Below are 12336 nucleotides of genomic sequence, written 5' to 3'. Positions count from 1 at the left end.
TTTCTGGAGAACCCATGAGAGTGTCAGTTGAGCCCACCAGGAGCCATTTTTCTCCCTTACTTTATTTTTTAAGGGCAATCTGCCAGTTTACATCAGCCTGAGCATGTGGTTCAGGTCTTCAATATGTGACACTTTTCCTCTTAAGCTGCTATGATGGCTTCTTTTTTTTCACAGCTGAAAATCTGCTTGTTTTTCTTTTTTACTGTATCTGAGAGGGATGAGAGAATTTTTGATTTGGGTGGCTACTTGGCTTTTTGATTAATCTTGCAGTTTTCCCAAAAATAGACCTGCATAGGGTCAAGCTTTCTTGATGTGTGGGCTGACAAAGAAGAGCCAAGCGAGCATCTCTGCAAGAATCTCTGTCCACAGGCAGTTGGGGTGGGGAGGGGGAATTTATTTGTTCACATAGATAACTAACTAGCTGGTAAAGGTTTCAACTTTTTTTTTTCAACAGAAATGGAAGATGGATCCATGAAATGTATCCTTCCAGTTTAAAAAAAACCCTAAAAGCTCCCCAGGCTGCTGGGACCTGATGCAAGGAGCATCAGCTCCTTTGCACAGCTCTGCTGCTCCAAAAGCCCAGAAGAAAGCTGAAGCTGAGCAGTTCATACATGTTGTCTCCACTGGGACCGGTAGGATGACATTTGTGCTAGAGAGAACATCCTGGGATGTGGTGAGGGGGCCTTAAAGGAGGTTTGCAGCTGGTGAGGGTCAGAGCATCTCTGGCAGCTATAATCTTATTTAAAGACTTTCTAACCAACTTGCCTTTCTGGCTAGAACTGTGTAGGTAATGGGTTTCGTGGTTCATTGCCAATCAGAATAACCATTTTGAAGCACTTTTTGGGTAGCCTGAAAAGATTTTGGGGGATATTTTTGAAATTTCTGGAATACCAAACAGTAAACATGGGGAAATAATTAAATTTTGAAGTCAAATTAGAGATCTTATTTCATAATCTGAAATGTTGCACTTTAGGAAATTTGAAGGTTAGGAATACCTTTGTCAGCAGCATGGGATGCTAAGACAGTGTAGGAAGGATAACAAGATTGTTTAAAGTTACACAAGTAAGTAAACTTCTAATCTGCTGTTGAAAACACCCACTAATTTGGGCTTGAAGTCAACATTTTCTATGACCCAAACAAAAGCATTTTACTTCTGAGCATTTTGTGTAGAGCTCTTAAAACTGCAGAAAATTCTAAAGAGGATCAAACTGGAAGCCTAATTTTCTCCTTTGATATGACTAGTTGAGCCAAACAACAATAAATCTGTGATATATTTTAGACAATCTGCATTGATTGCAGAACTTGCTCTAGTTATAAGAATGGGGTGGTACTGCAGAGGGGAATGCTCCAATGTTTTCCTTTTCTCTCAAATTACTGCTTCATCCTATCCCTCTACTTCCCACTCAAGCTCTGGCTAGCTGTTTCTGCTGTGTGGACTCTGACCAGCCTGGGGATGGATGCCCTCTTCCTTGGTCAATGCAGATTATCAGTCTAAACTGTGGCATCCTCCAAAGCCCAAGTAACATGACACATAATTGCAGGAGAAGGCTGGGAAACCACATGTAAGAGTCTCAGGAGCTCAGAAGAGGATCTAGGTAAAAGTCCATGCACCCTAATTTCCCAGACAGTTGCTAGAGAGGATTTCATCCCTAGCTCAGGGTTTTCCTGTGAATGGCTGAAAAAAGACTGGATGAGTCCAAGTGTAAGGGGCAAATATTGATGATGTGAGTGGAGCAAATAAAATCAGAGTGAGAGCAGATATGCTCCTGCACTCCCTTCATGTAGGTAATGGAAAACTCAACTCCATGGAGATGTCACTGACCTGCATCACACCCCTGTGCTGTACAGTGAGCTCCACAGCAAGCACTGTGGCAGACAGGAGGAAAGGCTTCAGTTCTGTGGGGTTGTGGGGATTTTTCTTGGTTTTTTCCTAATCCTCAGCACCAATTCTGTATGTGCATTGGCAATCTGCATGTGGTCAGAGGAGACACAACCTTCTCCAAAACAGCAGAGTATAATTCTTCCCATTCTGCCTTAATGCCCACAGTAAACTAAACTCAAATTAACCCAGCTAGAAAGGCAGGCTTTGAGGTGAGTTTGAGACAGTGCAGGCAGCAACAGGAAATCTGTGACGCAATCACACAAGCGAGGCAGGCAATTAAAGGTGGAGCATAGCAAATTAGAAGCCCTGAGACATTTACCAAGTCATTTGAGTGCTGTTGCCCCAACTGCAGTCACACCCACGTGCAAAAACCAAGGGCACATTCAGAAGAAAGAGTCTCATTCAGGAAGCCTGTCCTCTGGAGCTCTGAGTCGCTGATGCTCTTCCACTGGCATCAGCTGTTACATATTTCTGTTAATGCTGAATACCATTTCCACACCTTACTGAGGCTTCACTGTTCACTTGGTGATAGCCAGATCAGCTGGATATCAGCTAATCTAGTGCAAAGCTGGGATATCTCAGCAGGGACTCTAGCACCTATACATTTACTAGTTAAGGTAGAAGGTTTATTTTGTTGGTAACCCCAAATAATCAACTGCTATTGTGTCAAGAGGATGGCCTGGCAATTACAGAAACTCATGCACTAATTATTTCTATGAGTAAAGGAGCCAGAGTACTGTCTGTCAATGCAGTGATTGTAAGTTTTAGTCTAGCCTGCACTTGTTATCAATAGAGATGCTACAAGGGAAACTGCTAACAGGGTAACATTTTCCCATTCTGCAGCTTCATCCCTGCATATTTTTGAATGGTTTGTCTTTCTCCTCCCTCCTCCCGTTGAAATTCCAAGAAATGAGGTGAAAATGATCTGGACACTACTCACTCTAGGGTCACCTGAGCCACTGCATCCATTGAACTGTATCCATTCTCCATGAAGATCTCCGTGTATCGGCCCATTTTGATGGCTTCCAGCCACTCACCCACCGACCTGTAGGCACCACTCCCGACTGGACTGTGCTCTACCAACAGATTTGACACTCTAAAGACAAGCAAAAAGCAAAACCAAAGAAGCAAACAGGATCAGTATTGAGATATACACAACATGACTCAAGTTGCTTGCAATTTTTTATGGTAAAGATGATTCTTTTGTTCTGTTTTCAGTGATTGCTGCCACCTATATCCTCCCAGCAGGCTTGATATGCAATGTGTCAAACACACCGTTTCACCTTCAACCTCACCCATTTCCAGCCCTCACCACAAGCAGAAAGGGGAGGAGAGGACTGGCATCCATCCCAGTTACCTCTCAGCCACAAGTAGGCTCCCCCAGTCACTCCTACTTCTAAGTCTTCACTTTGATGGCTCCTGCTTTGCTCTCTTCCTCCGCCTTTAAAGCTCATAATTAACTTAAGACAGCGCAGAGCCTGGAAGCTGAAACCCAAATTACATTTCCCGGCAGCGGCCATCGATGGCAGGCAGCTGCTCACAGCGCAGGGGCTGCTCCCGCAGAGCACGGGGGGGTTCGGCTGCGGACAGCATCCAGCGAGCCTGCAGAGAGCAGCAATGCTCCAGCCACGCTCCAGCCCTGCAAACAGAGGTGCTCCTGCTCCCACACCCTCACTCCACACCCTGCCACGGCCACTGCTCCCTGCTCAGCTATGCCACGCACGGAAGAAGCAATTCAGGCAAATAATAACCCTTCACCGCGGCAGGAGCACCGATACAGTACCTGGCACAAGCAGGGTCCACCACCCCACTAATGATGTGCAGAGAGCAAAGAGGGCTTGTCCAAGGTCAGCGGGAAAGAAACTAGATTTGTTCCCTGCTTGGTAAAATGGGACACACAGCTAACAGAAACCTTGCACAAAGATTATTACCCACAGGTAAAAAAAAAAAAAATTCTCGGTCAGTCTCTGATGGTGGCTATTACACTTAAAAGACTTTCAACTGGAAGGAGAGCTGGGATATTATATTATTATAGCACTTCAAGAATCTTTATATATTTTATGAGCACATTAGTATTATTTGTTTATTTAATAGCAATGCTGAAGGGTCTAATAAAATGTGAATACTTGCAGTACCAAGAACATAATGGCTTCCCATAACATTTTATACACATGAGAAATTCAAAACTCCTAAGTAATCATAATGAGAAGTGGATTTTCATCACTAATGTCAGGAGGTACCTAGTGATATCATGGCACACGCTGTAATGTAAAGAGTGACTTCCTCCCTGATTTGCATTAATGAGAATTTCCATAAAGAACACATTACATATAAAAAAAAATCCTTTACAGCTGCTCTATATTGAAATTATGATTCATTTCAAATTACCATGGTCTGGGCATGGCAATCTATGAGAAGAGAAACACAGCCTCAAAGCCTGACTGTTCAGGTGCTCCATCCATATCAAAAATACCCACAGCAGCTCTGACAAGGAGAGGTTTGGAATTGCATGGACCCATTCATGGAATAAAACATCAGCAAAATGCTTAGCAGCTCAAGGAAATAGTTTCCTGCCTATTTGCCTCATCTGGCATAACAGTCTGGTATAAAAGAGTGCAGGAACCACCACATAACAGGCCTGGAAAATAACTGTTCTGAGTTGAAAATAAAAGAGAAACCTCACATATTTTATGCTGTCATAAACCTTTTCCTGCAGGTTTGCTGGCACTGACATAACATCTAATTGCTAATAAGAATAATTTCTTCTTCAGATGGCAAATGGTACATGTAAAATAGCCTGAGGAACCACATCTATCTTGTATTTAAAAATTAACAAGAGATTTCAGGTTCTTCTCTTTCAGTCCATGAAATGCCATGTGCAGGGACATGCCACCACAGGGATGTCCAGCTGCAGCAGGTGAGATGGGCCACATACAGCTGTGCAAGGCTCACTTGGAAGGTGTGTGGGGACAAATTACTATAAGCTCACTGTGGTGTATCTGTTCTGGTCAATAGCACCAGTCTAACCTAATCTTACCTCCCTCATTCCTGTTCAAAGAATACAATGTATACTTTGTTCCATCCTCTGAGAATAAACTTTTCTAAAGGGCCTTCCCATTGTTAATCAGGGGAACTCCACTGCCATCAGTGATGCAGCAGTAATTTATATATACACATACAAACACACACACACACACACACACACACACACACACATTTTGCTTCTTCATGACCTTGCAAGGGACTGAGTGATCAGCAACACTTATGGCTCAGAAGTAATACTTGTGTGCTTACACTGAAAATAGAAGAAGCCTCTCCAAGCCTATTTAGCTCTTTCTCGCCAAGTGCAGCTTTATTTCTGGACTGTGTTTACCTTACTTGTAGCTGTGTATCTATTCAGATTCATGTTTAAATACGAACTGGCTGTTCTGTTCACTTCATGTGGTTTTAGCAAAGGGTTTGTGTACAGCACTGACTCTCACAACTTGTAGTGGTGTCTGGCATGCCTGGGAATAGCTGTGGAAGGATGTACCTGGACATCCATGAGCTTTGCACATCCTGAGAGTTTCCCCAAGAGACACTCTTCGTTTGTATTACCAAGATAAAGTCAACAGGCAGATAGTTGGAGCAGTATGTACTATCTACCTCAGGCACTCACACCCCTCTCTCCTTCTCTAACCTTGCGGTAGAGCACAGGCAGTTTTGTCACAAAGTTCTGCTGAAACTCTTGTTTCTGAAAGACAGACTATGGTAATTTTCTTTGTGGTAGCAGCACTGCATTTAGAGCGAGTGAATTGCTCACCTGGCTGCCAAGACCAACAGAAAAAGTTGATTTGAGAAAACCCCCCTGGACATAATGAAGCTGGAGGCCCATCCACCCATAAATGCACGCAGGCTAAATAATCAAGAGGGAATGCAACCCTGGGGTGGGTATTCAGACAAGGAGCTTGCTCTGAGAAATGTTTCTGGACTGAGTCTGTACCTGCTTGATGCATTAACCAACGTCTTCAAGCTGCTTGGGTTACGGATGAGCTTGTCCAACATGCTGACAATTTCGTCAAACTTGGGCCTGCTGTTGCGGTCTTTCTGCCAGCAGTCGAGCATTAGCTGGTAGAGAGCAGCAGGGCAGTCCATGGGACTTGGCAGGCGATAGCCTTCCTCCACAGCTTTAATCACCTACAGGACACAAAACACAAGGCTTTTCTTCCCCTCACCTTTTTCCCAAATGCAAACTGACATTAATACAGAACTTTGGGATCAGCGATATGCTCACAAAAAATCCTGCCACCCCCCAACTCTGCACATGAGAGGCACACTCAGTAAACCCTGCTGTCTTTCATATTTTCTATGGGATGGGTTGAATAACTTAATTTTTAGTCACTGCAAAATGAATCCAGAAAGCCAAGGCACTGCTGCAACCAGGGGGCCAGATTGCCTGGTTGCACTTGTTCAAAGCTCAGTTGTGGTCTCTATGTTATATACCAGGAAACTCCTGGAGCCTATGCTACGCCCATGAAAAAGAGCCTACAGGGCTTTCTGGCATCTTCTTGGAGTGCAGTGATTTTGTTTATTCAGATGTTGGCTTCTTTTTAAATGAAAAGGCATGTGCTAGACCACAAATTTGTATTACAGTAATAAAAGTCTGACTGTATTTCAAAAGAGACTTTGAATGCTAATTGATGGATGGATTCAAGGCAGAGGCAGAACAACCATCTCATATATCATTCAATACTGTCTGGTCTAGTAGTTTCTTAGTGTGGTCACATTTCTGCCAGGAATTTAAAATGTCAGTCCAAGAGTATGTAAATTAAAACCAGGGGAGTTGTTGCACTGATTTCAAATACAAACCATCTATGGTTTTATATCTAAAACAAGTGGTATGCATATGTGTTGTTTGCCCTCTTGAAAGGCAGAAATGAATAAATGAGGGCAGAATTGAAGAAAGCAACTTGTTTTCCCCAGTTTAGGGCAGATTTATGGCAGGGCTTTAAGCCCAGCAGTTCTCATTTTGAACCATTACAATTTTCAGGAGAATGCAGCTCACATTTCAAGCCACAGGGTTCTGTGTCTATGCCAAGGGAGTCCCGGCAGCCCATCTTCACATCCTCCACTCCTGAGACTCCTTGACCAAAAGGAGCTGGAAGCAGATATGTGCTATGTGGAAAACCACATGTTCTTCACTGTCCACTCCAATGACTACCTCAGATGCCATTCATCCCAGACACTGCCTCACAATTTGCAAACATACTGCGTTGAAAAAGAAGGCTCTGTGGTTAACATGGAAGTTGCTCTCTTGGTCTTTAGTCCCTAGATGAGCAGGACAGGAAGTGTCAGGCTGGCATTGTATTTCAGAAGGCTCCAAAATTCAGGACTGCATGGATTGTTTTCAAATTGTCCTCCATCCCAGAGCTTTTTGTTAAGTGGGAGAGCTGCAGGAATGAGCCAGGCCAGCTGAGCAGCAGTGGTGGGAACCTCAAACTCCCTAAGGATGTACATAGCAGAGAAGCACTTAGGTGAGCCTTTACGATCTCCTCCAAGGGTAAAAAGCACATCAGAAGATCTGGGCCACAACATGTGCATGTCCCTTTGTGCCCATCTGAGATCTTATCTGTCAGTGGAGCAGCTGCACTGCTCTCCACCCAACCTGCACTTGCAAGGCAATCTCTTCTATGGCCTGGCTGTTGCTCCCAGCCCCACCACACTGTGCTATCTGTACTCTTTGTTCTTCATACCATGCTTTTCAGCTGGTGTCTGATTCCAAATTTGCAGCTGTCCTATAAAGAAAAAACTTCAGTTTGGCACAGCCATGAGAATGTTATTTGCTCTGTCCATGTCTGCATTTATAACAATAATGGATCATCCTCCAACTGTAGCAGAAAGAAAATAGTAGCAAGACGGGGAGCAGACCATCTGGCACCAGATCAGAATATCTGAACTATATCTGCAAGAGGGTTACGCGTGCTGGATATTCCTGGCAGTAACATCACAATCAATAGTGTTAACTCAATTTACAGGATGTCATTCGTCCCGGTGATACAATGTAAATGGTATCAGAATACTGTGAGGAGCTGGGATGCTGAAATACACTCTTGCATCTGAAGGTGCCTTCAGGGGTTTAGCAGTAAGAGGAGCAAAAAACCGAAACAACAAAGACTGAGTCACTTGTAGCCACCACAGGTCTTAGAAAATAAGAAAATGGGACATTTGCTGCTCCATTCATTGGTGTGCACTGATTTGTAAGATTTGAAGATCTGGGATTTGCACCTAAGGAGGCATTTTTGTCTCTCTCCCTCTTCTGAGCAAGCGCTATTCAGTTATGGATTGGGGTGACTAAACTGGATGTTTATGACAGGACAATTTGGGATAGTCTATTCAAGTAAACCAAAACAACACTCAGCTGTGTTTTCACAGATTTGCCAGACTGAACACTAAAAATCAACCACTGTTGATCATTTAGCTTAGCAACCTGTGCAACACAGGCCACAATACTCCTCTCAACAATTCCTCCATCAAAGCCTTATCTTGTGGTCAAGCCAAAGCATATTTTTAGAGGGCCATCCAGAAACCAGCATGATTTAAAAATGTGCTTTGTAGCCTTATAACATTGCCTGCCTTATTGCACTGCACCTCCTTCAAAGCAAGCCATCTGTATCTCGGTGAGAATAATTTTGCTCAACATCAATTGTGCTCGCAAATGATGTGCTTTAATTACAAGCCATGCAACAAGAAAGTCTTGTGCAACAGAGTCCAAAATTTATGCGACCCCTTGCTCCTCTGCACAAAAGGCAAAGCTGTATCTAACATCACTGACTCTTCTGTCAATCCAAGCTGAGGAGGAAAGATGGAAAGGAGGCCTTCAGGAGATGAAGGAGGAAGAATTGCACGAGAAGCATGCCACAGCACTGAATTAAGCTCCTACGCCACCACCATCCAGGCACTTGCCTTCTGCACAAAGGGCAGAGGCAAGTAACACAGAGGTTACACAAGCAAAGCCTGAGCAAGAACTGGTGCTCATAAACATCTCATCAGTCCTTTAACTTCTGCTTTCCCAGCAGGCAAGTGTGAAATTCACCCCATGCCCCACAGAACCTGGAGGCATTTGGGCTTTTTTGAACAGTTCTGCAAAGTGTGGATGCTCATGTGTTATGGTCCAGACAAGGGACTCCCCTGGCCAAAGAGCATTACTTCACTGGCACCAGTTTCAATCTTAGCCTGGCATTTACTGAACAACATCTGTGCTATGCCAGTGCATCAGCATTAAAGATAGTTACAGCGCTCAGTGTGAGCGAAAAAGCTTGGCTCTCAACTCCTGCATTCTCTGCACAGACTAGGGAAGCCAGTCCCCGTATTTGATTAAGATAAATCCCTGTGTAGGTACATGCTGCTTTACTGAACTTTCTGCAAATGTGACAGCCTCAGCAATGCAGGAGCAGTGGGGCATTCATGCCAAACAATGCGCTCAGGTCCCTGGCAAGAAATGTGGCGTGACCGTCTCAAAGGTACCGCTCGTTTCCATGCCTGGACTCAAAGTGAGATGAGACAGCAGCTCAGCATGACAGGTAGTAACATCCTGGGATGGCAAAGACTCACTAACAAAACGCAGGAAAAGCAGAATGCTCAGCCAGAGCCCTTGCTGCCAGTGTAATGGCAGAAAATCACTGGACTAGGAACGCTGCTCAAGAAAGCAGAAAGGATGAAACACCAAGTGTTGTGACCAGAGGAAACCCATGGTGGACACCCATCCAGCTACAGGATCTCCACGGGTAACAGGGCTGCCCCACATGCCTCATGGTGAATTGGACCTCCTAACCAGCTGGCATTCTCAGAGACCTTCACAAATCATAGTTCTCAGAGATGTGAAGAGGAATGAAGGACCTAGAAAATCTGGCTACCCCAGGCTTAAATTTTTCTAGCCTTAGGCAAGGACAGATGTTGATGGTGAGCTCAGGGTAGAATACAGCCCAGCAGTAGGATCAAAAGATCCTTACCGAGGCTGGGACTGGAGCTGCAGTCAGGTGGGAGACAGTATTCCCAGGCATCTCCCTGTTTGGAGATACTTCAGAGGGTGACCTCGAGGTCAGAGGCTCACAGGGGCACTGGAACTCAGGAGCAAGGGGACACAACTAAAAGGGTGCTGCACAAATTAATGAGAGCTTGTGTAAGCACAGACTTACAGGATGTTCACAACTGGAGCAAAACTATTCTCTTGAGATCAGCAGTGCAAGAACAACCAAGACACAGCTCTGTGGATTGCTGTCACCAGATCAAATCGCCCAGCTTCTGTGCCGGGAAACAAAGCCCTTACCATGACTCTCTTGAGTTTCTGCTTTAAGTGGCAGCAGGGTTTTGAACAGACAATTGAAATGCTGCCAGTTTATCAGCATCTATCCCCTGGCAGGCCTTTGTCATTAAGCAGAGGAGGGACAGGCTCCAGCTCTAACACCATTAGTGAAGCTCCAGCGGTCTGCTGGGGGAAGCAGGCTTGCTTCTGTGCAGACACATTTCCCTCTGTGCACAGCCTGTTCTGGGTTGCTGCAAAAAAAAAGGAGCATCAAACGGAAGGATCTTTTCTGTCTGGCGTGGGGGAGCAAAGCCATTTTTACAGCAGCTCTCCTCCTCGTGTCCCCATTCTGCCTCTCTGATTGCTGAATGAATGCTGAGCCATCTAAGTCCCATCACACAGCAGTTCTCGCACGTGCTTACATCTTGGTTTGTCATCTCCCAGTAAGGCCTCTCGCCGTAGGACATCACCTCCCACATTACAATGCCGTAGCTCCAGACATCGCTGGCCGATGTGAATTTGCGGAAGGCAATCGCTTCAGGCGCTGTCCATCTAATGGGGATCTTCCCTCCCTAAACGGAAAAGAAATGGAGACAAAACCCAAAAAACAGATTGCAGAGGAGGGCAGAGAACATGTGAAAAAAAGTTGAAACAGCTCTTCTCAGAGCACCAAGGGATGTTATTTTCTCTCTGGAAAGAGACATCGAATTTTAAAGTAAATCTGTTTGACAGCATGGGGCCCCTTTCCACATTATCTCAGCCCATAAGCATTTGTAGGCTGCCTACTAATTGGCTGTCCTGAAGGTTTGTTGTTTGAATGTTGTTTGAATGCTGGGACATGTATAGGATCAACATCTCAATTATGTTGCACGGGTTGGTAAGGGAATACAGTTCCTCCATTTCTGAGAGCGAGCGGGGGAGGAACAGACAGTTCTGAAGCTCAGGAAGACTTTGATCTAACGAGGGCTTCATGCAAATTGCTGCGGAAGTAATTCCCTTTTTTTTCTTTTTTATTTTTTTAATTTTTTTTTAATGCAGTCCTGGTCCTGCAGTGAGATCTGTGTGGCAGGCACAGAAATCTGTGTGTGCAAAGACCAGCATGGCCTCTGCTGTGGGACTGAAAATGATGCTACAGCTGTCAAATGTGCTTTGCTATTTCCTTTTCTCCTTTCTATCATTTTAGAAATCAAACTTCAGACCAACTCTGAGAAGGAAAAGGGGAGGGAAAGGGGAGTCTGGATTAAGGAATACTTCTCTCATTGGGTTTAAAGAGTTGTCTCCCTTGATTTATATCAAAAAATATTTTACTGTGAAGTCCCTTCCTCTCAGTGTTGAGCTAAATATTGGAAGGTCTCCCTGACCTGCCCCCAACAGTGTTTGTTATTGGAAAAAGACAGGATTCGGAACACATTTTCAAAGCAACTTTTTTACAAGTCTCTTCTTCCAATAATTACTTATTCACAAGCTTATCAAGTGCATGCCTTCAGTGAAGGGCCTGATTCTCAGCAGAGCCAATTAGCACATGGCAGCACGTGGGAGCCGCAGCAGGGCTGGCCAAGAGCCCTTCAGCCTGCAGGGAAGTGCCAGTCCAGCTGTGCACTGACTCCCATCATGGGGCTGTGACTGACAAAAGCTAAAAGCCCTTTCCAAGATCTCCACAGGAACTGTGAACATGACTCAAGACAGCTCCCATCATCCTCAAAACAATACCCTTGGAAAAATACGGTAATAAGACACAAGGTGTACCAATCACTGCCATTAATACTGGAGGCTCTCTCCAAATCTGTGCTGCTGAGGCTGGGTCCTGCCCACCCCTCCTCTTCACTGCCACAGCCATCTGGGCAGAGCAGGGTCAGAGCAGCGAGGTGAAGAGAAGCTGGAGAACCTCCTTCTTGGGTTGGGAGAAATTACCCTCAACAGGGTAATGCTGAGGGCAAAGTGCACTATTCGCAATGGGCATTCATTACACACTTACCAACGTTTTAAAAGGGCCAAATTGTTCAGAAGACCATGGCTTACATCACTGGATGGGTGCCTGAGCAAAGCAATTGCTCTTTCTTTTCTTTGGTATTCACCAAAGAGGACAGAGTAGAGGTGGAAGCATGGCAACTTTGCAAAGTTTGCTATTTCACTTGTGTACCCAACTTAAACTTATAAGTTATTAGTTAAGCTC

At 44.7% G+C, this 12336-nt stretch overlaps 1 protein-coding gene across 3 annotated transcripts in view; it reads right to left on the bottom strand.

The window, feature by feature from the left end:
- EPHA5 (EPH receptor A5) overlaps positions 1 to 12336 on the bottom strand; it is a 191782-nt gene that overhangs the window by 8305 nt on the left and 171141 nt on the right. For all 3 annotated transcript variants that reach the window (XM_085058448.1, XM_085058449.1, XM_085058450.1), the window contains 3 exons: positions 10586 to 10735; positions 5865 to 6058; positions 2823 to 2978 (listed from right to left, as the gene is read on the bottom strand). In XM_085058448.1, coding sequence (XP_084914574.1) covers positions 2823 to 2978; positions 5865 to 6058; positions 10586 to 10735 — 500 coding nt within the window. The remainder of the gene's footprint in view (positions 1 to 2822; positions 2979 to 5864; positions 6059 to 10585; positions 10736 to 12336) is intronic.

The sequence above is a fragment of the Lichenostomus cassidix genome, chromosome 4, assembly GCF_008360975.1.
Source record: "Lichenostomus cassidix isolate B80296 chromosome 4, HeHo_3.0, whole genome shotgun sequence".
Lineage (NCBI taxonomy): Eukaryota > Metazoa > Chordata > Aves > Passeriformes > Meliphagidae > Lichenostomus > Lichenostomus cassidix.
The sequence above is the reverse complement of the archived record's forward strand: the minus strand, read 5'-3'. Positions and strand labels throughout refer to the sequence as shown.